General features: G+C 39.9%; 1 protein-coding gene across 20 annotated transcripts in view; it reads left to right on the top strand.

The window, feature by feature from the left end:
- CD44 (CD44 molecule (Indian blood group)) overlaps positions 1-23,036 on the top strand; it is a 53,107-nt gene extending 30,071 nt beyond the window's left edge. For 4 of the 20 annotated variants that reach the window (XM_032111022.1, XM_032111020.1, XM_032111016.1 and 1 more), the window contains 13 exons: positions 432-557; positions 1,238-1,360; positions 2,500-2,625; positions 3,306-3,422; positions 5,064-5,168; positions 6,859-7,050; positions 8,632-8,793; positions 9,877-10,038; positions 11,286-11,546; positions 12,389-12,574; positions 15,561-15,683; positions 16,948-17,026; positions 19,689-23,036. In XM_032111022.1, coding sequence (XP_031966913.1) covers positions 432-557; positions 1,238-1,360; positions 2,500-2,625; positions 3,306-3,422; positions 5,064-5,168; positions 6,859-7,050; positions 8,632-8,793; positions 9,877-10,038; positions 11,286-11,546; positions 12,389-12,574; positions 15,561-15,683; positions 16,948-17,026; positions 19,689-19,905 — 1,979 coding nt within the window. In that variant the 3' untranslated portion in view covers positions 19,906-23,036. The other 16 variants (XM_032111015.1, XM_032111014.1, XM_032111017.1 and 13 more) reach the window with 16 other exon arrangements.
- Positions 23,037-25,829: the final 2,793 nt, after the last annotated feature.

Here is a 25,829-nt window from a genome sequence, read left to right as displayed (position 1 = left end):
TCTGGGTGTCCTTTTTGTCTGTCATGGATACTTCTTACATCTTTTGTACGTGATTTTATGTCATGTTGGTGGATGGTCCTCATTCTGAACTCTGTTTCAAAGACTATCAACTCTCTGCTGCTGACAAAGCCTGTGAGGAACTCATTAACCTTAAGGAATGTGGAGGGTTGAAAAGTCCCAGAGGGCTTTTGGGGGCTGCTCTCAAGGGAGCGTGTTCTTTCCTGGGACTGCCAAAAGTGCTTGCATCTGGCTACGTGTTAGAGGAATGTAATGACACCTTGGGTTCATACATTCGCCCTGCTCTCACATCCATCTCTGGGGCATGAGTGTGCTCGAGGTGCTGATGCTGGTGGACTTGACTTTGCTGGAGGAAGAGTTGCTTCTCAAGAAATAATCACAAGATCTTGGTTAAATGAGCCATGTCCTAACAGCTCCAGGGCCTCATCATGACAACCTGGAGAAAACCACCACCCAAACTTGGTGGAATCCGTTCCCAGACCACTGGTGGTGGTCAAATCCTGGAGATAAGACGCAAGAACCCACGCCAGCAACCAAGGGTAAAGAATGCCATGCTAAGAGGGTGCTTTGATTAGGGGCTGAATTACCAGAGACCAGGGCAGCAAGGTCCACAAACTCTAAGTGGAACAGGGGGTGAATGTGTGGCATTTGTCACTGCTGTTCATTGCCACGTGCTCCAAGTGGGGAAAGCAAAGTCCTGGGCTCTCTCTCACGGACTGTGCATGTGGTAGCAATAGAGCAGTTGTCCACACTGTCCGTGTTCCATGGAGGTATTCTGCCTGCCTGAAAGGGATGAGCATGGGAGTCATTATGCAAAGCATGTATTTAGGTCTTTCTTTTTTCCTGTTTGGAAGCAGTTTAGGAGCAGACTGTTCCAGTGAGAAGGACTTGTAGCAGAGAGGAAGGAAACGTTTTCAAGCCAGTATGCTCTGCTCTCCCTGCTAGCAGAGGACAGGGCATGGTTAGCGCCGTGAGCATGCAAAGGGTCCCAAAATGTATCTGAGAGCTGCAGTGGGGCAGCTTCAGCAGGGCCATGGCAGAGTGGTAAACGCCTTGTGAGTGAAAAGGCCAGAAGGAGATACGGCTCCTGGGAAGGACGGGGCAGTAAATTCTCCTCTGTGATTATAAGGCTGTGAGTAGAGGAGACAGGAAAGCTGAACTGGTGGCAGCAGAAGGCCTTGTTGGTTAGGGCTTCATGGCAGATTTAACATCATCACAGCAGATGTGACCTCCAGTGGCAGTGATTCAGATGATGAAGACTCTTCCGAGCAGATGACGTACTCCACAGTGTTTCCAGGCTGGGGCAGGAGTGTGGCCAAGGATGAGACTGCTCTGAGTACGAGTAAGGAACTTCCACTGTCTTTGGATGGTTTCTTTCTGCTTTTTCCTGTCCTACCTGGTGTTCCTCCTCCTTTGCTGCACATATATTGTTTGAAAATTGGATGATCTCATCAGCTCTTTATCAAACACATCTCCCATGCCACAAAAAATATTGCCATTTAGATCATGTGGGCTCCCTATAGCTAAAAGCACCGCCTTCTGTTGCTTCTTGAATTGTTGTCTTCATTTTCATTTGATTTGTGAACTTTCCATGTGACTTGTTGGGTCTCAAGGACTGATTTCTCTTTGGAGGGAATTTCCAGCCTCCTGCAAGTGGCAGAATTATTTCTCTTTGCCTGCCAAGTTGGCTTGCCTAGCCCAGTGGATGAAAAGGCTGTAGATTCCTGTAATTTTTCTAAGCAGAAATCTCTTTCCATCTGTAAATGCCTGGCATAAATCTATGGATCCTGCTATTTGATATACTGTGTTCTGAGAAAAGACTGTGCATTGGTAATGTGAGACAAGTTAAGCTGTACCTCTCTCTCCATGCTGTGATGATGCCTACTCTGAAAGGTGTTTCGGGTGTGCATTTAGCTGGCAGCATCAGGTCAAGGGGAGTGCATGTGTCTTCTGAGTGGAATGGCCTCAGTTCTGGGCTCATGTTCATGGCAGCATTGGCTTCATGGGGTTGTCAGTAGAAGACCAGTTTGCTTCTCTGGGTGTGCTTATTTCTGGGTGTCCTTTTTGTCTATCATGGATACTTCTTACATCTTTTGTACGTGATTTTATGTCATGTTGGTGGATGGTCCTCATTCTGAACTCTGTTTCAAAGACTATCAACTCTCTGCTGCTGACAAAGCCTGTGAGGAACTCATTAACCTTAAGGAATGTGGAGGGTTGAAAAGTCCCAGAGGGCTTTTGGGGGCTGCTCTCAAGGGAGCGTGTTCTTTCCTGGGACTGCCAAAAGTGCTTGCATCTGGCTACGTGTTAGAGGAATGTAATGACACCTTGGGTTCATACATTCGCCCTGCTCTCACATCCATCTCTGGGGCATGAGTGTGCTCGAGGTGCTGATGCTGGTGGACTTGACTTTGCTGGAGGAAGAGTTGCTTCTCAAGAAATAATCACAAGATCTTGGTTAAATGAGCCATGTCCTAACAGCTCCAGGGCCTCATCATGACAATCTGGAGAAAACCACCACCCAAACTTGGTGGAATCCGTTCCCAGACCATTGGTGGTGGTCAAATCCTGGAGAGAAGACGCAAGAACCCACGCCAGCAACCAAGGGTAAAGAATGCCATGCTAAGAGGGTGCTTTGATTAGGGGCTGAATTACCAGAGACCAGGGCAGCAAGGTCCACAAACTCTAAGTGGAACAGGGGGTGAATGTGTGGCATTTGTCACTGCTGTTCATTGCCACGTGCTCCAAGTGGGGAAAGCAAAGTCCTGGGCTCTCTCTCACGGACTGTGCATGTGGTAGCAATAGAGCAGTTGTCCACACTGTCCGTGTTCCATGGAGGTATTCTGCCTGCCTGAAAGAGATGAGCATGGGAGTCATTATGCAAAGCATGTATTTGGGTCTTTCTTTTTTCCTGTTTGGAAGCAGTTTAGGAGCAGACTGTTCCAGTGAGAAGGACTTGTAGCAGAGAGGAAGGAAACGTTTTCAAGCCAGTATGCTCTGCTCTCCCTGCTAGCAGAGGACAGGGCATGGTTAGCGCCGTGAGCATGCAAAGGGTCCCAAAATGTATCTGAGAGCTGCAGTGGGGCAGCTTCAGCAGGGCCATGGCAGAGTGGTGAACCCCTTGTGAGTGAAAAGGCCAGAAGGAGATACGGCTCCTGGGAAGGACGGGGCAGTAAATTCTCCTCTGTGATTGTAAGGCTGTGAGTAGAGGAGACAGGAAAGCTGAACTGGTGGCAGCAGAAGGCCTTGTTGGTTAGGGCTTCATGGCAGATTTAACACCATCACAGCAGATGTGACCTCCAGTGGCAGTGATTCAGATGATGAAGACTCTTCCGAGGAGATGATGAACCCCACAGTGTTTCCAGTCAGGAGTGTGGCCAAGGATGAGACTGCTCTGAGTACGAGTAAGGAACTTCCACTGTCTTTGGACGGTTTCTTTCTGCTTTTTCCTGTCCTACCTGGTGTTCCTCCTCCTTTGCTACACATATATTGTTTGAAAATTGGATGGCCTTCTCATCTGCTGTTCCCTTCAGAAATGTCTCTTTTGTGACTGGAAAATTATCTGAGGTCCATATGATTAAAATAATGCCTCTTCTTTTACTACTTAAAATTAGTACCTCAGTTTTATGCTTATTCAAATATTTGCATTTACTCATGATTTTCCAAGAAGAAAAAGTTTATCTTTCATTGTATCAATTTTTTTTAAGTGTTAAAATAATTCTAGTTCATGTTCTATATCTGTGGAAGATGCTCAGGTACTATTTGGGAACACCAAACCCGAAGTACCTTTTTCATAGGGAAGTGTCCACAAAACAGTCTCATATTTGCTACCTTCTACACTCTTCCCATGCAGTCTTTTAACATCATCTCATTTGTTTTGTGACCTCAGGTGTCTAGGCATGATCCAGTTATTACATAGCCTTATTTTCCTGGTATGAATAATCCCACCGTGACCATCTGATAACTCTTTTTTAATTCAAAAGCCGTCCGTACCTGAAATAATTTTGTCTGGAAACCAAAAAAAGGCCACATATGAAGGTCAAAACTAAATGCTGTGTGCCGCTGAAGTACACAGTCTGCTACTTGGCTCTATGACCAGGGAATGGCCCCAGCCCTGGGGGTTTTTTTAGCATAGATGTTGCTATGAATCACTATACTCTAATGCTCTTATTTTTACAAATATATTAATCTGATCTATTTCTGTGATTTTATTTAAGTACATCTTAATATGTCTGTTGTCTGTGCTCTTATTTACTCAGCAGTCACTCTTCATGAGCATTTTATTTTTCTGAAGATAGTGCAGTATTTACGTTTTTTCAGCAGTGTTTTCCATTTTAGTAGAAAATGCAAAATCAGCAATTCATCTTGCTTTGGCACATTTGTGACTTTTTATTTTTCTTCCTCTGCTTTGGATAGTTCTGGTGTTTATTTATCTTTAAGACTCTGCATTTGTAACTTGTCCCACAGGTGTACTGCATTCCATACCTTTGATGGCCTAGTGGTGTCTGCATGTTCCATGGGTGAAAGTGTATTCAGTCTCTGGTCGTAGACTCTTGTGGAAGTTCTGTTTTATCTTTTCAATCGTGTTATAACTTTCTTGACTAATATTGGCTACTTGGTGGTTGTCGTTTTTTTGCTGACCATTGCTTTTTTGCTCAGTCATGGGTATTCTAACATTGTACTTTGTGGGTACTTCTTGAGTACTTAGCAAACATGTTTAACATGCATTGGGACATCTGCCATATTCCTTAGGCTCAGCATATTCTTAAAATGTGAGTTTAAGTGTCTTCAGCTGCTCTAATGGTTTTGCATTACTTCTACTATACATTATTCTTCTGATGGTTGTTTTCCCCATTTTTCTTGGGAAACTTTGCATCTGTCCAATGCAAAGAAAAGAACTGGTTTGATGTGAAGGGATTTGATAAGAAGAGTAGAGAGACTATATCTAGGCTATGCAAGAATTCCCATTTTCCGTCATCTTTATGGCACACACGGACAGTAGATTTAGAGCATAGTCAGCATTGAATCCTCCATTGTCCCAACAGCTGTGGACTCACAACACGAAACACTTCTGGAAATCACCACACAAGATCGTTGGAACCCCACCTTTGCAGATGAAGAGGAGCAGTATCCTAGCTCTGCTAGCAGGGGTAAAGCAATCAAGCATTTCAGATAATACTCAGATTTCTGATATAATTCGGTGAAGTATGACACTCGTGGTGCAGCTGGTTGTAATTCCTAACTACACTTAGTAGTTCAGTGTAATACCTTTACATTATTTGTACTAGAGCCGTCAAAGGTGGCATCTGTAACATTCACCTGTCACTCCAAGTCTATCTTATGCATCCAAAGTTAATTTCTTGCCACTTTTCCCCACATCTCTAGTATTTTTAAGTTTGCCCTGCCAGTAGTGTGCAATAAAACTGAGCAGATTTGGGCTTTCGGTGACCCACCTTGGTGACAAAAAAAATCCCTTTTCCCACTAAAAATTTCTATTGTAAAATCTGAAGACAAAAGACAAAAAAGGGAGCTAATGTTTCAAATACATAGACTGTCCTAAAAAGATAATATACTACCTCCATATGAATGTGATCATTCTGCTACCAGTGTTAGTGCCAGTAGCCAACTGAGATACCAAAACGTTGAATTCTAAAATCCTCTGTAGGCAAAGGCTTACAGAGTGCATTTTCAAGCTGTTTTTTTTGCCATTGTCCTTCTGATTCTGAGATTGCTTTGAACAGCAGAAGTTTATATAATTGGCCATTAGAACAGGTTCTGTAATCACACAGAAGTAGTTTTTTGTAATAACTTTTTTTGGTGTGAAGTATTGGTAGATCAGTTGTATTCATACATTGATTAAGATTAACTCTTTTTTTTGGTAAGATAGTATGTAAGTATTACATTTAATTTAAAAATAATGAAATTACATTTGCATGAGTGCTCTCTTTATGAATATTTCCTTGCCTGAATGTGAGGATAAATATTTCTCCCAGTTTTTCTTCTTCTTGGGAAATAGCAAGTTTCTCTGTCTGGTGATTTATGACATATATAACAGGTCCAGCTCATTCTTTGCATTTAATCATGTTCTGATTAAGGACCCTCAGCTTACTTTTAATATACCACTTCTTCAAAATGTTGATACGTAAGGCAGATGTATTTCCAGCTGAGTTCTAATGCTCATCTTAGGGTTATTGATGTGTCTTTTCCAAACCTTCGTTAGAACATCTCTTATGGTGGTGGTGCTTCAGGTGATTTCTGACTGCATCTTCTGCTGTATAAACAACAGCAAGTTAGAGCAAGCAATGAATTAATCTTATTGGTAAGATCTTAAATTAATACAGAGTTCAAAATAAGTATACTTATCTGCTTATATGAATCTACTTATTTCATTCATCCAATCTCAGAAGAAATTACAATTTCCTTAGAGCCAGCTTTGTAATTGTGCTATTGAGATACTAACTCAAAAGAGAAAAGTTCATCAGCTTTTTCACTTTAAAAACCCAGAATTCACAAACTCAACAGTTAAGTTAGTATTAATAAATATGAAATAGAGATGCAAGCTGTTGTTTCTATGAGCTCTTCTGCTTCTTGGATGTCTTTTATCTTCCACTGGTCAGTGGGATCCTTTCTAGTGCACTTAAATCTTCTGCTGCTCCTGGTGATGCTTTTGTGTGATAAGGTTTCCAAAGGACTTTTGTTTTCTTTCATCTTTCATTTCACATCAAATGCAACAATGACAAGAAAAAGCCAAAACACAAAAGCCAAACACCCTTGTTATGTGGGCCATGATGATAAGGATAATGTGACTGATGTTGGGTATTTTGGTCATTATTGATTCAATCATCATCTTATCAGCACTAGTTACAAGTGAAAATGAAAAACGTCACGGAGCAACCCAGCATCCACTATTTCACAGCATTCATTCTGGAGGGATCAGTCAAGAACAAAATCCTGCAAATACCACTGGCAGTATTGAACAACGTGAATTTACTACTGCAGGTGGAAGTTATTTTGGAAAGGAAACTTCTACAGGTAATATTACAGGTCACGTTTTAGTAAATTTCCAGGGTTTTCTAAAGATTTAGTTTTAGGATTTTTTACTAATGTTTTTGCATTCTGAGGCCGTAACATGGTTCTGTGAATAAACCTGAGCAATTCTGATACTATTTTTTTTTTTTAATTAGTCTGTTCTTCAGACTTCTTCCTGGATGTTTCTCTTCTACTTGTTTTGTAGGTCAAGACTATTAGTAGGTTAATTCTATAACTGTCTCCTGCGTTTTGTGTTGCGTGTCATGCAAGCTTTCAACAAGATATCTACCAGGGTTTTGTCTGTAGGAAACAGAGAAGGTCTAAGTGGAAAAATAATTATATGTGCTGCATTTTTCACTCCTTTGGGAACTGTGTTCACTCCCTTGTTGCAAGTCATTATTGGACCTGGGATTTTTTTTTCCCAGTTTTTGTTAATGGCAGCTACATCTAAAAAAAATTACCTAAAATGTCTACTCATCCATCCTACTTTTGAACTATGGCAGGATGATACTAGTGATGAAGGAAAGAAAACAAAGCATAATGTTGAATAAGAGAGAGGCTTCTCTCTCTCATTGTTTGAATCAATTGAAGCATAAAAGATCAAATTATACTATAAACTGGTAACTGAAAATTGACATATTTTAATTTCTGATCCTGTGAGCGTACCAAACTTACGAGTAAATGGCAGTTGTGCTGTATTAAGCACTGCCAGCAGTGAATGCACCACAGTCATCATCTGCTCTTGAGGATTATCAAGTACAGATCTCTGACAACTTGTTATACTACCACTACTTGTAGCAATACATAATGGCCTAATTGCAATTAAAATTGTGACTCGCACTTCAGTTGTGGCAAGTTTATTGCCTTTTTCTTTTTCCCCCCTTACTGGGTTGAAGGGGGTTAAAAAGGGTTATGCTTCTTACAAGATTTGGGTACTCTTTTGCTGTGACTGTCTAATAAAAACTACAGGTTCATTGATAATGGATAGTGTTTTTCTAAATAACTGCAATATCAAATATTCTCCAGTTGAATGCTGTCTCATTTATTGTGTGCACCATTCACAAATCTGAAGCATGAGCTAACATTCCCCTTTGTCATACTTCCTTGTTTATTTTCTTGGAGATTCTGCAACTAATGAAACAGTGAAATTTTGAGGGGAAAAAATTGGATATAGTCAACACAGTCAAATTCTGCAATTAAAATACTACTGATGGGTCATATCCTTGTAGTTACTGATGCATTTGAGGTTTTCAATCCTGCATCAGTGAATATTGGTTTGATATTCAACAATATGAAGTCAACAGCAAGATTCAGAGAAATTCTTTTGAAAAACAGTAAGGCACCTTGATTCTGAAAAGCATATGCTCAGTTTGAGGAAGGAGTTGGCCCTACTGATGACAGTAGGTAGCTTTTCTAAATATAAACAGGATGAGAATGCAAATCTACTTTACTTCTCTTTGCCATTAAATGTAGTAGACATTGTGAGCGAGGCCTGTCATAGAGACAAGAACCGAAGAGGAGAATAATATGAGAAATGGATCTTTGTATACTGAGTTCATAATTGCTTCACCATCATCATAACAGCTATGGTCCCCAGCCACGGGGCCAAACAGAACGACTCAGAGCAAGACCCGTTGGTGTATCCAGGCTGGGACAAGGGAAAGGATTATGCCACACAGCCTGCTATAACGGATAGAGTTATCCCTTCCACAGAGAACAATCATGAAAGAGAGTCTTCCACTACAGGTACTAGTAATAATGTCTGTTATGTGTGTTGCATCACTTCTGTCTCTCAGATGGCCTCTCCTGGAAAGATATTGCATTAACTTGTAGAGAGGAGTAATTACTGATCTCTTAAAATAATGACATAAACTGTAGAGTGATTCATTTTCTCTGTGCTCTGTCTGGATGGTGGTGAGACAGAAGATTTCAATTTTAGCTCCATATAAAACATTTGTTCTTTACTTGCCAACACCACTTCTAGGGCTTTCCCTTCCTTAGTGAAGCATAGCTGTGAAACTGCATCCAGCTTGTTACATAAGTTATATTATTTGCTGCTGCCAGACTGTCTTTATCATAAAGTGGAATTAATATTTCATGTATATTTGTACATCAAGAAGTTAATCCATTTAATTTGTGAATATTCATCTGGCAAAAGAGTGTTCTTTTCAATGGACTTTACCAAATATTTATCCCTCTGGTTCATTCATAGAATAATGAGAGACAGTAATCTATAGAACTGGCATGACACAGCATCATAATGCAGTCTCATATAACCACAGTATTCATAACATTCAAAATAATGTTAAAAAAAACATGGTATAATCTCTTCTTCTGGAGGTCTCCCCTCTCCATCTGTCACTGGGGATCTGTGTATGTGCAAACATCTTGCTCCATCATGATGAGCGTAGATGTGAGCTGAAGGGTCGCTCAGAAGACAGTGACAGTGTGGAGGAAGAAGCAGAGGCCTTCATGTGTTTCTTTCCTCTCTGTATTGATACCTGTAATGTAAAACACACCTGTAACAACAAGTGACAGTGTCTAGGAATCTGAGACTCTGTAGCTAGCCTGGGATGCAGGTCAAGGGAATCCTTCTGACTGCTGCCTCTGTGTCTTTCCCTGTGTCTACTGTCCTTGGGGAGCAGTGATGATGTACAGGACACAAGGTCTCACTTCTCTGCCCTTTTTGTGAAAGGGTAACAGTGTTTTAAGGGGAACAGGAGGCTTGGATGGATGGTAATGGGGAAGGCCATAGCAGCACACACATGGAATTCACAGCTATTAAATAATCTGTGTTTTAAACCATCTGTTATTGAACCATCATAACAGCTGTTGCCTCTCCTGATGGTGCCACTACCACAAAGACCCAACTCAACCACTTCTGCCTTCGGATAATGCCATCAGAAAAGAGCACTGAAGGCATCACGAATCCTACAGATGCCCCCTGGGATGAAGTCCTCCACAGGACCACAGCCAGTATGACTGAAACTGGTAATGACTCTCCTCCGACGGGTACCAGTAAAAATAATGGATTGTACTCATTTCTCATGTCTGGTGTGAAATGAGACATTATTTCTTCTGAAACTGACTTCTTTCCCTGTCTTTCTCATCTTCAAAGTGTGCATTCTTGTTGTGAAATTGCAGTGCAAAGGTTTTTATGATTTTGTTGCATGTGAATATCCCAACAAGAATTCCTGTCTGTTTAAGGATATGTTTTTTCTTGTGTGCCCTGTTTCTTATGTCCCCTGACTTTTCTCAGGTTTATTTTTAACTGAGAAAGCAGTTGATTTTGGAAGTGGCTGGTAGTGTAAATGTTTGGTTTTCATATCTGGTCGTTCCTGGTCTTAATATTTAAACATATTCTCTTAATATTGTAAAATTTGAAATAATTTACTGGAGTTTGTTCATGTAGTTCTGCAAGGTTCTAACTTAAATTTCTAAACTCGGCATGTTATCCATTTAAAATTATCCTCATTCAAAATACTGCTTTTTTATTTAGCAAAATAAGATGTATTTTTATGACACTGTAGTTGTTTGGAAATTCTTGTATCTTTTCTTCCTGCATTTTCTAAAGAAGAAATTTTAAGGAAAAATTAGCAGTTATCCTTTAGCTTTTTTCCTTCAAAATCCATTTTCATCTGGATTATTTAATCCTCAACATTTAGGATTCACCAGAGAGCTGTGAAAAGTATAGATTGTGTGGATTATAAATACAGTTTGTGGATTAAAATATAGTTGTATTCTCTATCACCTACTCATGTTTTCTAAATATGAAAGAGATTCTGTAAAGTTTCCCAGTTCACTGATTTCAAACTTTATGAGGTTTGACAGATCAGCTGCAAATATGAAAACCCAAGCATAATTTAGCAATTTGTTCAAATGTTTTAAATTAAGTAATTCTAATCTAATTCCTGTGTAACAACAGGAATTCTTATACTTATTCTGAAAATAATATTGCTGTTTTCTCCCTTCTAAACAGTGTTTACTAGGTATTTTCAAAACTAATATTTTAGGCTGCATTGTGAGTATTAGTGAAGGGACAGACAACCCAAAAAGAGTCTGTCATATATGGAGGATATTCTTTGCTTGTGGCTTTGTTTTGGTTTTTTTTCTTCTCACTGCATACTCTACATGGGCTATTAAATAAAAAGGTAGAGATTACTAAAATAAAGAAGGAGTAATATGTAAGGTGCATTTAAAAAATATTTTTGAAGTTAACTTAGCCATCATCACAACAGTCACAGCCTCCACTGATGTTCTGGCACCAGAAGACATAACTCTGGAAGCATGGGCACCTCACCTTGTGGTAACAGTTGCTTCCTCTCCTGATGGTGCCCACCACAAAGACCCAACTCAAACACCTCTGCCTTCGGATGATGAGCCAGGACAGGGCACTGAAGGCACCACGAATCCCACGGATACGCTCAGAGATGAAGTCCTCCACAGGACCACAGCCAGTATGACCAAAACTGGTAATGACTCTCCTCTGATGGGTACCAGTAAGAATAATGGATCATACTCATTTCTCATGTCTGGTGTGAAATGAGACATTATTTCTTCTGAAAACTACTTCTTCCACTATCTTTCTCATCCTGGGGATCTTTATTCTTAGTGTGGACTTGCAGTGAAAAATCTGCCGTAGAATCTGTGGACAAGGCATAAGGGACTCCTTGCTGGTACACTTGGTGGTTTCTGTCCTTTGCTGAAACATGTTTTCACATGATCTCCTAAATGTTCTGCGAGACATGCACTTTGGTGATTCTGAACCTCCAGCCTCGTCTTCCTTTCTTGTGCATCAGTGGGATCAGGCTGGATATGCTTTGGTCCCATGGCTGGTGTGGTGGAGGTGCTCTGGTAGTTCATCAGATGACTTGCTCCTGTGACTCAGCAGCAGCGCCGTCGCTGGGGAGTGGTGTCCCAGTGGTGAGGGCAGGGCATTCATAGAAGAATTACATCCCTTAAATTCTGCCATCAGTTTCTTACTTCTCCTTCCCTGTGTATTGCCAGGCAAGACTGACACAGGTGAGGCTGCTCACTCCTGAGTTACAGGGTCAGGTTGTTGCTGCTACAGTCTCTTCTTCTAAAGGTCTCCTCTTTCCATCTGTCAGTGGGATCTGTATATGTTGCCAACATCTTGCTCCAACATGCTGAGCATAGATGTGGAGCTGAAGGGTCTCTCAGAAGCCAGTGACAGTGTGGAAGAAGGAGAGGCTTTCGTGTCTTCTCTCCTTCTGTGCTTTGCATGAGGAAGGTGGAGGTGCTTTCTGGCTTGCTGTGGCCCAGGAAATGATGTGGGTGGTGGTTTTGTGAGTGCTCCCTCATCATGCCACCATCATGACAGTCGTAGAGTCCGTGGATGATGTTGACCAAGAGAAATCAACCAAGGAGCCACTGGCACCTGGCACTACACCTGGAAGGGAAGGTGAAGAAGCAAACACCACAGATGGTTCCCCCGTCCATGGGAAACCTGGAGTTTTTTCAGACATTGAAGACAGTTTTATTCCCTTGCAGACTCCTCTTACTACCAGTAAGAACAATGAATTATAACCATTTTTATTGGTTATAATTTAATATGTTATTGTGGACAACGGCTATTGTCCAAAAATGGGTACTAAGCATAATTGTAAATGGTTGTCATATTAGGATTTTCTTTTTGGGTTTTGTTATTGGTTTTAACCTGCTGGTAAGATGTCATGAAGGGTTATCTCTTTCTGGTAAAAGCATTAGCTAAAAGGCCAAAAAGAGTGTTTTGCAAATAAGCTTTTCTTATATTCTGTTATCAGCACATGGTAACACAACTATTGAGGTGAAGAAGTGTAAACTTCCTGCTCATGTTCATACATTTGTGATAGCATTTTGTCTTTTTTTGCTGGGCACATATGACAGCCATGTAGCCCCAAACTATCTGTCACTTTTTCCCCATCTGTAACCTCTCTACTTTAGCTGAATACGTACAAAAGAAAGGTTATTCTCTGTGACACCATTTTTTCACCAGGTGTATATCCTGTTGGTGTCTTGCCAGTGATTAATTGTAGCTGTTACAGGGCTGTAACTGAGATTTCATTTGTGAACAGCTTTGTTTTTCAAAGGGTTATTCTTCTGATGAAGTTAGTGCAGTTAACAGTGTTTGCTTATTATCCTACATAAAGCCTTTGGTATTTTTTTATGTACGGTCACATGCTCATAATACAGGAAATGAAGGGACTTTTCCTTATTCTCCAATGTAGTTTACATACAAATAACCATCCTAACAGTAAGGGATTTTTTCCAAATTCAGCTAATCCAAACACTGTTTTCATGCACTTTCTTGGAAGTTAGTGGAACCACCCCATAGCAGAATTTGGCCAGTGCTCTGTGGACATTCTTTGTACATAAACAAGATTTTGTACCTATATTTTTACAGCATTATACAGAAAACACTTGAAAGCTAATTCCCTTAATAATTAATTCATATTAATTCATATATTGTGAGGTAGAACTTGGGCTAATTGTTTTTTCAAGAATTTTGTATAAACCAGTATATTCAACTCTTAACAAAATTGCCTGGTTATAGTATTTTGACATAGGCATAGCACTATAAATGAAAAATATCTATTTGACAGAATTTTATTGGAAAGCTAAATTTGTTTTTAATAATGTCTTCCTACCAAAACTCATTTCTTGCATTTCACAGGCCCTATTCACTTAATTAATCTAAGCTGCCTTCTTAATTTTATGTGCAGACATTACACACTATGAAAAAATGTTTTATGCCTTTCTGTTTTGAGCACATAAAACCTGTAAGAACTGGTTTCAGTCTTTTTCAGTGTGAATATCTGCATTGAATCTTTGCATTGTCAGTGCCCTGGCAAAAGGCTCAGAAGGCCATTTTCTCAAAACTCTCCCTTTTTTCATTTACCTTCTCTTGTGCTTTTTAAGAACACAGTATATGGGAATCACTAAGACACTGCCACTGTCGTCAAAAAGTTTATTTATTGAAGGGTTCATTCCTTTGTAATGGTGCCCCATATATGTGAAATGGGATGGAAAAGATTCATTAATGTATTGTTAAGGGCCTTCTCTGATCAAATGAATGGTTTGATGTACTGTACCATTTTGTTTCACTTGCTTTTTGTCTACAGCAATGTTTAAGCTGTGGTCAGACAACACACTAAGGGTCCAAGTCTCCATAGAATAACAAGTCAGTCCTCTGAAGGAGCACAAAAAATAACTGTCCATAAAGAGAAAAAAATCTAGTATGTTACCAAAATGAAATGTAGAGAGCTTTTGAGGATCCCTCCCTGCCACTTGAAAGCACCTCCCCAGAGCCAGAACAGCAGGGAATGTGGCTGAACCTTGCTTCTTCTTCTTAGTGCTCAGGGGAAGAGCAAATGTAGCAGGTTTCCAAGCACACAAATTTTAATAAATGTCTGAATGCCTTTCTAAGGAGTTTTGTGGAGGAGAAGCTCTGGCATTTTTCAAAGATGATATAAAGCACTTAAAAAAAATAATCTGCTGAGATGTAGTGTAGACAAGTTAGTAGGCCTCTCTTGGTCAGCTTTCTTTGGCTCTAGATCCAGACTCTTCATTGCTGAATTTGTGCTCTGTCCTTTGTTGTGAGATAGCACCAAACAACACTCCAGTCAGTAAGTTTCTTGTTAATAAAAATAATAAAAACATCTGGAAAATTCATTAACTGCTTGCTGGCTATGCTTCACCGAGGGGATAAAACTTACTTCTCAGTTATGCATCTGCCAGCTGTTACTAGGAAATGAGATCAGAAATGCTGGACAGAAATGAGTTGTAATGTGTATTAAAGAAAAAGAACTTTACAGCTGATTAGAGTTAGTGTTTAATTTCTTAGAGTCTGGAAGAACTCAGAGAGGTGGAGATCTGTAATATATTTTTTAATAGCGATAATGAAGCAGTAGTCCCAAATGAAATTACTGTATCTATAGTCTGCTGATAATTTTAGTCTCGGGATACCCTTATGGTAATAGTGTGGGCCACAAATGTGATTGCATAAAAGTTTAAGCAGTATGGCCAGCATAGAAAATACAAGAGACTGAATTAAGGTCTAATACCACCTTAGAACCAAATTACACAACTTATTAAAAAGGACAAGAGGATCCACATCTAAGTTTGCAGAGAACTGCTAGGAAAAAAATATTTTGAGTTTTTAGAGTCCCACTCTATAGGCTGTCAAAGTCACAACCATTCAGAGAACTATTGTTCTATTTTATGACAGCATTAGAGTTTTAGGTGTTCAGTTTTATCTTGTGTCGAATAGAATTGAAACATATGAGGGAGACAAGAGGGGAAAGCCACGGGTTTTGCTTCTCAAAATACTAAAGCTAGCCATAGTTCAGATAAATATGGTGCTTTCAGTCTATGTAAAGTTTTCAGTATAAACACTCATTAATTGCTTCAGCATGAACTTTCTAGAGTACAATTTTTAAATGCTGAAAGTCACAGCCTTCGTACCTTGCTGTTAAATATTCATCAAGCATATTTGGCCTATTTTTGTTCTTTAGGCTCTACCTCTAGTGTATATGTTAGCCAAGGACCACACAAGGGACATTATGAATCCACTACTTCCCTTGAAGAGACCGCCACAACACAAATAGCTTCACAGCCAAGGTCAGCCCGTGTACCAGGTAGGTTTTTGAAGTCAAATGTTTTAAAAATCTAAGTACAGAATTGTGTTCATATGAACTGAAGTAAGACATGAAAATGAAGGTGAAATACATTTGTTCAGGCGTTGTTCTGAATCAGATAATATTCAGCATTTCACTAGTAGTCTGAAAAATGGAGCATATCGTAACTCATATAATTTTTTGCCAATATTGAGGGAAGCCATGCATTTGGAGAATGGGATTAAGATTCAATTAACTTTTATGAATTGAAATGAAATCAGGCAAAACTCAGTAAAGTTATATGCATAGTATCATATCCATGAGAATGTTCAGTGAAAATAATAGGTGAGACAAGCTCTCCAGAATAGAGCTTGCGGATTAAAACAGAATAAAAAGAAGCCAACACCATGATACAGCTGCAAAAGAATGCAAATATATTCTGGGACTTATTAGTGGTACAGTCATTTTTAAAACAGAGAAAGTAATTATCGCATTCTACTTAGGCCTAGCAAGTCCAGAGCTGAAGCTTTGTGTTCAGTTCAAGGCATTGCATTGGTCACATGGGAAAAAATGGAGAAGAGCACACAGAAAATTTTGGGAAGGTGACCTTTGAAGCACCTTTTGAAAAACTCATAATTTTCAGGGAAAACTGAAGGGAGATATAAGAAGAGCATGCTATGAAAAGAATGCCTGTCAGGTTTTCACCATGGAGTACTAATAATTAACAAATCAGAAGAAGTAATTTGTTTCAAATGAAAGGCACAGGTCTATTTAAACAAGGAAGAGTTGTTTCAAATGAACAAGATACAGGACATAGCTCCTGGGAGAGGACCCCCAGCTCTAATGGCAGTAGAGCTATAATGGTAGTAGAGAGTAGGCTACTGAGAAGGTTGTGAAACCTGCTTTTACTAAAAATGTGCTAAAAGTCATCCTGTTTCTGTGCCAGGGACTGTAGGTGTGTCGTGCTAAGCCTTTTCTTTTGCTGTTGGAGTAACTCAGTGATACAGCTCCTCTCCACCTATGCCCTCTGAAGTGCAGTGCTTACAGGTGACAGCAGGGATGGGGTATTTTATCTGAGCTGGCCTGTGTGTAGCTGAATGATGAACATGTGTTTGATTTGCACAGAAAGACTTTGTGAACCAACCAAACATTCATGGAAGCTAGGAAAAGAGTGTGACAGCTGAAAGAAAGTAGAGGAGATTGTGTTCTAGCAGTTCTGTGAAATGGTAAAACCACATGAGATACATTCACACTCTCTCTTCCCCTCCCTCATCTCTCCCTACAGACTGGCTGATGATAGTTGTAGCTCTCGTGGTGCTTGCGTTGATCCTTGCAGTGTGCATTGCTGTTAACAGTCGCAGGAGGTAAGGCCACACCTTTACATTTCCAAAGCACTCTGCCTTACTGTTTCCTTCCTTGAGAGGCTCCACAGCTTTGTCAAAGAGCGGAGTAGCGAAACACAAGGAAGAGCATCCTCTGCAAAGCTTGGAGTGGCTTGGGGTGTGGGGACACAGGTCACTGACACTGAACGGTGCCGTAAATCCTCCTGATGGGAGAGAATTTTCTAAAAGTCCTTGCAAGGAGTTTCAAAGATAAGCTGAGACTTTTCCTTCAGTTTCAATGCTTCCAGATAGTTTTTTATTAAGTCTTATCAGAGGAACAGAACCACCAGCATGACCCAGGTACAGCACAGAGCACAGAAAGCAGGAGTGAGGCCTCTCTATCAAGATTTACACAGCCTTTTAAAGATATTTTAACCAATAGTTACTAAAAACGTACATTATTTTCACTTTCCTACCAATTATTCAGTAACATGACTAGGAACTGCGGAATTTTCTATCCAATCAATCCAAACTACTTTTACTGCAGAACATGGAGTAGTAGAAGAAGGAGAAGAAGGTTTAGAGAACAACAACAATCCTCCATTTTGATATTTTTTACTCTTATCTATGTACTACAAAGAGAAGTCCAAAACCTCTAAATTTTTCACCCTGTGACAACCTTACATAGAAGTCTATCACCTAATTCACACCACTGTATTTTCTAGTTCTTACCTGACTGTTGGTAATTTTTTCCAAGGTTGGAGGCTAAAACAGTGTTGTTCAGGGGGGTAAGAGCCCTTAAAAACACGCAGAGAAATATTCTCGGCACTCTGGGTTCCTACAGGTCACCATGTCCTGTACAGGTCACACATCAGCCTTCACACTCACCTGGAACCACTCACATGAAGTCAGCAGCTATATGAACCATTTGGTCTTGTAAATGGAAACTAGCTGTATCTAGATCACAGAAAAGCAATTATTCTCTATCTATTAGTTATTAATGGGAAAATCCTGTTCACAGAGAGTGAAAGTTGTGAGATGAACGTAGACAGTAACAACCCCAGGATGAGCCAGGAATAGTCCTCCACCATCAACAGCGTTCTCTGTGTACAGTGTGAAGTGTCTTAGACAACCCCAGCGATTCTGTGATAATCTGTTAATCTGTTCCTTCCAAACAAGAGGCTCTGTCACAGCTGGCAGTCACAAGCATGTATGCTAACACTGCTCTCAGAGCTCTCAATGGCTTTATGTACACCATTTTACAGATGAAGAAGCTGAGGAATGAAAAGTAATGCAGTGAGCTGTGCAAAGTTAGCCAGGAAATTTGAAAAAACCCTAGCCTAGGGTTTAGGCTATAATGTTCTTACCTCTTTCTGTTCTCTGGGGGCTGTTTTCCCAATTGTCTTCAACAGCTTTTTTCTACTTGAATGTTAAAATTGAGCTTTTTAACAGAGTAACTATTTGCTACTTGAATTTTAACTCTTTTTTATCGGAATGACCATATAATATGTGGAGATTTTTGTTCAGGAAGCAGTGAGGACATTTTTTCCTAGTCTCTTGGTTGTAGAGCACTCTGAGCTGCTCTTTTAAGAGGCTGTGGAGCTCCACAGCTCCTTGCTGGCGTCTTTTGGCATTTTATGGCTGCAGAGCAGGAAATCATTCCCAAGGGTGTATGTAACATTAGCACAGTGAGCTGAGCTACTTCAGATAAAATAACCCTCATCCATGAGTCAGTAGGCATGAAAAAATAGTATTTCAGAAGCATAATAGTATAATTGAACAGCCAAATTAGTCATTCAGGCAAAATATGCTTCATTTAAGAAGAAAGCCCTTAAAAGTCCAACTCCACAGACATGCTGTCCCTCTTAGGCATGCTGGGCTCTGCATATTCAGTTTACACAAGGCTGTTTGAGGACAAATAGGATGTCCAGCACTGTGTAGCCAGGGAGCCATCTTAGCAGCAAATCTGACAGCTGTGTAAGTAGTACTTTTTTACTACGCTGAAAGATACCCAGCCCACGATAAACAGTGTGCATCAGCTTTGGGCTGGTGACTCTTTAAAGACTGTGTGTGTGTGTGTGTGTTTTAATTCAGAGTAACATATAAAGTTTATTGGGCGGCCCTGCAGCGAGTGTAACTCTAAAAACACAGTGCCTTTTCCTGCCTGAACATGCCAAGGAGCTGTGCTGCAGACAGCAGCAAGAGTAGTTCTCCATATTTCCTTACTGCTGGTTGGCTTCTTGGCTTGACATGCTAACACAAAGGAAAAAACAGTTGCCTGGTTTAATGAGGTGAGAGCTCGATCCAGAATTTTTGCATTTTCAAAGCTGTGATCCCAAGCCTGGATTTAGAAGGTGTCCTCATAGTGGGATATTTACAAAGTTCATAAATGTGAATATATTCAAATGACAGAAAAAAAATTCTAGCATTCAGTAATGAATGTTATTGCTATATGTAGTAACAGTAGATATAAATTGGATAAGTGAGCTCCTGACAAATTTTTATTCATTTAATGGTGGAGGATGCTTTCAGAAATAAAATAGGCAATATGGAGAGCTTTACAATTTACAATTTGTATGGCATAAGCCTGTGCTGGCAGACACAAGTTTAATTTCCAATCACCTTTTCCTAAATACTAACCTTCAATTTTTAAATTATTTTTGTTAGTCTCCACTTCTACTATTTTATTTTTATTTCTTTCTAGATGTGGGCAGAAGAAAAAGCTAGTGATTAACAATGGCAAAGGGGCAGTGGAAGACAGGAAGACAAGTGAATTAAATGGAGATGTCAGCAAATCACAAGAAATGGTGCACTTGGTTCATAAAGAGCAGTCAAATGACCGAACACAAGCATGTGACGAATTCCTGACTGTTAATGAAACACAAAACCATCACGAGTTTGACATGAAGACTGGAGTGTAATGGTACCACGCTGCCAAGCAGATCAGGGCTGGGGAAACCAAAATCACGTGGAACTTGAACAGGAATTCACAGATGCACTGTGCTACTGATGTCTTTTGAACATAAACATAAGTTCTATTTCTTTTTAATCACTTCGCAAAAAAATTGACATGTGCTTTCTGAAATAACACCCCCAAGAGCTGCATAATGCTTTCAGTTCCCAGTCCCTACACAGAGGACTCTCACTGTGTCCTGGATGTTAGGAGGCATAATACGAGTGTACATCGTTATTCCCCAGATGGAAGGTCTTCGCTGTGGGGGGCTAAAGAAGTATCCAGTCACTCCATCTTACAGATATTTAAGGTATTAAACATGCCATGGTACAGAAGTAAGTGAGGAAAAATGTCAAGAGTAAATAAATCAAGTTTAAACCCAAAAGGCATCTTCTACAATGTCTGCGACATCAGAATCCCTCAGAAATGCCTTCCAGCCAGGAAGAGCAGTGGGTACATTCAGAATCTGCCAGTATAAACAAAAAGTGACATTTTATAATTATGTATGGCTTGGTCTGCAACAGGGGAAACCCAGAAGGACAAAATTTATTTATCTCGATTTTTAAATATCTATGGGCATACAGCAAGTCTTCTTGGGAGGGGTAATAAAGGTATGAAAACATGAGCTGATGCATAATAAACTTCTATACTTTATTATCCTAGCAACCTGTACAATTATCCTTGAGTTTTTGAGATGTTCATTGCTCTCCTCTCCCCCTCATTCTTTGGTCCAAGTTTGTGCATGTTTTTAATGAGTCTGTTAGTTAAGATAACAAATGAAACAAAACGACCCCAGCTCTACCACATATGCACAAATCAAGCAATTGAAATCACTAGGGAAGCTGACAGTATTTTGTTCCTGAAAACAGGTCTCTATACTCTGCTCCATTTTACTTAGGAGATGCTGAGCCTATTAAATTTTTTTCCCCTATAACTATGATATTATACCAGATTGCTGATATTTTAAAAGTTGATTTTCTGTGATCTCACTCATTTCCTCTGAATTCTATTTCATCTACATTTTTTCCATCTGCTTTTTAAAAACACCAAAAGAAACATTGCTTTCTTATTGGTACCAGAAGTTTAAATTCTACAGAAAAGATCAAAGCAAACAAAAGGAAACTCTCCCAGCCATGTAATATAGTAGAGTAGCTGAGCTGCATTGTTACATGCTTTTGTTATGTCCTTTTGTGTCTGTTGTGTAAAGTATTTGTATTAAGCGATGATGCTGTGCATTATATTGATATGAATTGTCAGGAAAAGAACTATTTACCACCAGTGGTCTGTGCTGTTTTTAAGAAAGCTTATTGGAATGGAGGGAGAATGGTAACTTCTAATTGGAGTGCCCCCAGGAAATGCAAGTAAAACCATTGGTCTGTGTCAGCTGTGGGATGGGGATGGTCTGTAGCAGGGCTATTCAAAGGTTCTGTTCACTGACCATAGCCCCTGTTCTGCTGAAGTATGTTACTTAATGCTCTCCATCTGAAGCAGTTTGGAGGATGAATATTCAGCTGGCTAAATATTGACTTCAGCTAGCACTGATCTTTACTGGAACATAAAGCACAAGACTGTTGGTTATATTTCTGAGTCACAGCCCTCCAGCAGCTTCCCATGTGCTTCATGGGAATGCTCAAGTGCCCTGGTATCTGCTGGCAGATCTCCTTAGGGTAATTTACACCTGGGCAAAAAGTCCCAAGACAAGGTGATGTTTTAAAATACACATAGGATGTTTTCTGACTATATGTAGGTCAGATATTTCATCTGTGAACAGTGCATTGATTTTTGTTTAATGTTTTTAAGCAAGCTTTTCTATTTGTCATTAGAAATCAAAATGATCTGTTGAAGGCTGTGTTTAAACTGGTGTCAGGTACTCATTCCACTAAGTATGGAGATCCAGAGTAAGAACTACTCCTGTCTTTAAATCCTAGCTGAATATAGGTCTCAGTGAAAAGGACTTATTTCATTGTCTTGGAGGCTAAATTTCTCTTTTAAAAAACAAAAAAAAATCTGTGGCATGTTATTTATCTCCCTATTCAGATGTTGAATGAAGAAATCCACAAACTCCTTCCTAATTTATCTTACATTCAGTAGCTACAGAAGCACAGACAACACTGGTTGGGTTCTTTATATATTTTTAAATGGGATATGCTCAAGAGGCAATGCCATTATTTTATATATGCTGATTCTTTTTAGATTATGTCCTGTGACTTATGTGTAATTGTTTCATTATAGTTTCAAAACTAGATGGCCATTTCATATGTGTAATATAGTACATATTTTTATTAATCTTGCTTTTATTATGAGGGGTTGTTTGTTGTGTGTATGTATTTTTATATAGAGCACTTGATATATTTGCCTATTTATTTAACAGATTAATTAGAATGAAAGAAAATATCATCTCTAAATTGTAACTAGAAATAGTATTGCTAAAAACACATAGGACTTTAAAATAAGCTTCCAAAATAAACCTGATTCCACACTGAGGATAAAATGTAAGTCCAGCTATTGGTGGCAGAGAAGTATTCAGCAGGATTGTCGTGTTGAGTACTGTGGCCATTTTTTCTGCTTGCAAATGCCAAGCCAGGCTGAGGTGAATGCTGTGTGACCTTGTCTGCTCTGCCAGCCTCCCAGAGTTAGTGACAAACTCAGCTTTCCCCCAGAAGTGGACAACAGCTACAACAACTTGGTACAATTTAAGATCAGCCCAGTAAGGTCTTGATGACCATTCCTGGCTCACTGAACCACCAGCATTTGGAGAGTGCAGCACCCATCAAGGTCCTGCCCTTCCTTCAGGGTGCTGATAGACAAATTGTGTCTTGGTCTATCCTTGGTGCCTAGGAAGAATGAGGATTTCTCCTAAAACTGCTAAGGAGGTCAGACCCTGCAATCAGCTTGTGTTATTCCTTTGTCTTGAAAAGTTCCAAATGTGATCCAGACCAGTGGATATGCTGTCTAAAGCAGCAAGAATATTTAAGAGAGAGACTGTATGTTTTACGGGAATGTAATATTTTCATGAAGCAATGCAGGCTGGTTGTTTCATCTGTATTTTCTTGAAGATCTGAAAAGGAATGTTTGATTAAAGCAGAAAAAGGATGCGCAGCTCTCTTGTCTACCTTTGCGGATGTTAAACCCTTTCCACAACATCAGTTCCAAAATTGTACTTTTGCAGTTTTTCACACGATAGGGATGTTTTTTGTGTGTCCCATGTCAACAACAACAGCCTCTGTGCTAATTAGTTTGAAGCATGTTGCCTGGAATATTTTTAGGAGACAATTACCAAGCGTCTCTTTAGCACATACCATTCTGGTTAGGGTTGGTCCTAATTATTCTTTCTGTAGATGAAGGAAATAAATCCTCTGACAAGTGTGTTCTGCCTCAGCATACACAGACACCAGGGTATTTTGTAAGTCAGTAGTTAATGGGTTTATTTTAAGCTATATTAGGCCATTAGACAATAATTACTTCTTAGTCTTTATTAAACAATTCAAGGGTCTGACTCCTCTGAGTCTCTGCAAGAGCTCTGATTAGTCAAACGCCAGCCCTTTTGGTAACCACAGGTTCTGACTAGCTCTTCTCTGTGGAGCAGAAGAGGACAAAAGGTGACAGGAAAAGGGCTGCTCCTTGAGGTGCTGTTCCAGCTGCGTGGGAGTGGGTGACACAATTCCTTCTCCTTAAGGGTGGAAAGAATTGTGCCAAGGTGTTTTGGGGGTGGAGCTCTGGGGGATCAGGGATGGAGGGAGAACACAATTTCTGGGAAAGGACGTAAAGGGAGACTGAAATTTCTGTACTATTAATGGGAAAGTACCTTCAACACCCCCAGGACTCTGGCACTCGAATGTTTCACAACTCTGAGAAGGAAAAAGAGCCTTTTCCTGTGAACCTCCCCCGCCTCCAAGTCATCCTCTATATCCACCACCTCATTTGCAAACTGATTTTGAATTTTCCCCTGGTAGCTTATTTCTCATTATTGCTATGCCTTGCTGCATGTGGCATCCGCCAACATCATGCTGCAGGCAAGCAGCTGTGGCAATGAGGAGTGAGAGGCAAATTTAGCCAAGATGAGTAACAGTGTCTTTTGTACAGCACAGAGACTTCACTTTTTGTCTTCTCTTTCTCACCCATTCGGAGTAAGGTTAGTAAAGGTAAGATTTTGAAAACATTTCTGAGAGGGACCAATTTGATTTTTATTTGTGCTTCAACATATGTTATACGTGAGGTGAAAAATTACTACAGGGGCTGTAGGTGTGCTGAAAGCCCTGATATGTGCAGGTGTTAAGGATGCCCAGGAAAAAATGTCCAGGAAATCGGGCTGTGGGAGGAGCCTTAGCACATACAAGCAGTTACTCTCTCCATCTCTCTTTTCCCCTCCCTGCTCTCTTTTCCATCCCACTCCAGTCGGAGCCACATCCTCTCTTTATCAATAGACAGTTCTCAGGTACAATATTCGCTGCTTTTGTGCATTATTTTCATCCAAGAAATCTAGAAATGAATCCACCCCGACTCCTCTTACAGCGGGACGGGACGGGACGGGACGGGACGACTTCGCTTCTTGCTTGTCTTCCTGTTTTGAAAGTGCAGGACTGATACAGATCTTCACATCGGTCAAATGAGCTGCTGCATAGGGGTTTTTTGAAAGTTAAAAAGTGTAGAAGCGAATCCACCATCAAAGCAGCTCTTCTGACCTCAAGACAGTTGATGATTGTTAAAGTGCAAGTGAAGCAGAGGCAGTGAAAGCTTTACATAAGCTTTAAAGCCAGCCTGCTTTCAGTTTTGTCTGGGTGGTTCCAGCAAACAGTAGAAAGGTTTTGTCTGAGTGACACCTTCAAGGAGCCTCAGACTTTTATTAAAACTTCTTACTCTACAGGCAAACAGGTTTTGGATGAGCAAGTTTTGGGATGAAACCTATCTTTATACATTCTCTGCCACAAAAAGCTGTGCATTGAACACTGATGTGAATGTCTTCAGTTTTTCTTTAAAAAAAAAAATTTAAAATTATGAAATTTTAGATCAAAACAAGTCCACAAAGACTGTCAAAAAAGAAGATGACTTTTTTTCTCAGTTCAGCTAGTTTTAATACTCCAGATAGCTGTACAAAATTACTTTTTTTTTTGGGAGGGGGGATTCTCCATGTCTAATACATAGTGTAGCTTTCCCTTTGTACTAAAATGAAATTCTTACAAGTAATTTATTTCCCACTGGGGAAAAAAAAAAAGTATGTGCAAATTTACAACAAAATAGGATTGTTCAAGTCTAAGGTATCACAAATTTAAGTGCACTTATCAGCAAAATCTCCAGCATTTTTTAGAAAAGTAAGGAAAAGTCTCAAACACCCACTTAACCTAGAATTTAGGTCAACAGCAGCTTTCTGCAGTGCTGAAGCTGAGGCCCAGCTGAGGTTAGGGGTACATAGGCTGGCAGTGGTAAATCAGCATATGGCTCATAGGCAGTGGAGGCTCTGTACGTCCAGAAACTTTTAGTCTGTTGAGTTTGTCCTGAAGTCCTTGTAACTCCCAGAGCAACCCAGGGCAGAGGAGGATGCAATAAGGCATTTTCCACTTCTCTGGAGGCTCTAAGTTTTGTACCTGGCATCTGAAAGCCTTGCCTTGGGCACTTAGGATGGAGTCAGTTTTAACATCCATATTGCCAGTCCCATATGGAAGTGGCAATTTTGGTACCAAATGGCTTTGGTACAGGTGAGTTTTAGCTTTAATTGTAAATTTATTTGTAGTCATTGGTGTACATAATCTAGCTTCTGGCATGACAGAAGGCTTTTTTTTCCCTGGGTTAATCTAAAGAAAACCCCTTATATCACTTTCAGTGACCACATTTTCCTTTGCAAGAATTGAGACCCCATGCTTCCATTTTTCATGTAACAAGCAGTAATAAACTGTT

This window comes from Corvus moneduloides, chromosome 6, assembly GCF_009650955.1.
Source record: "Corvus moneduloides isolate bCorMon1 chromosome 6, bCorMon1.pri, whole genome shotgun sequence".
Lineage (NCBI taxonomy): Eukaryota > Metazoa > Chordata > Aves > Passeriformes > Corvidae > Corvus > Corvus moneduloides.
This window is presented reverse-complemented; position numbering and strand designations above follow the sequence as displayed.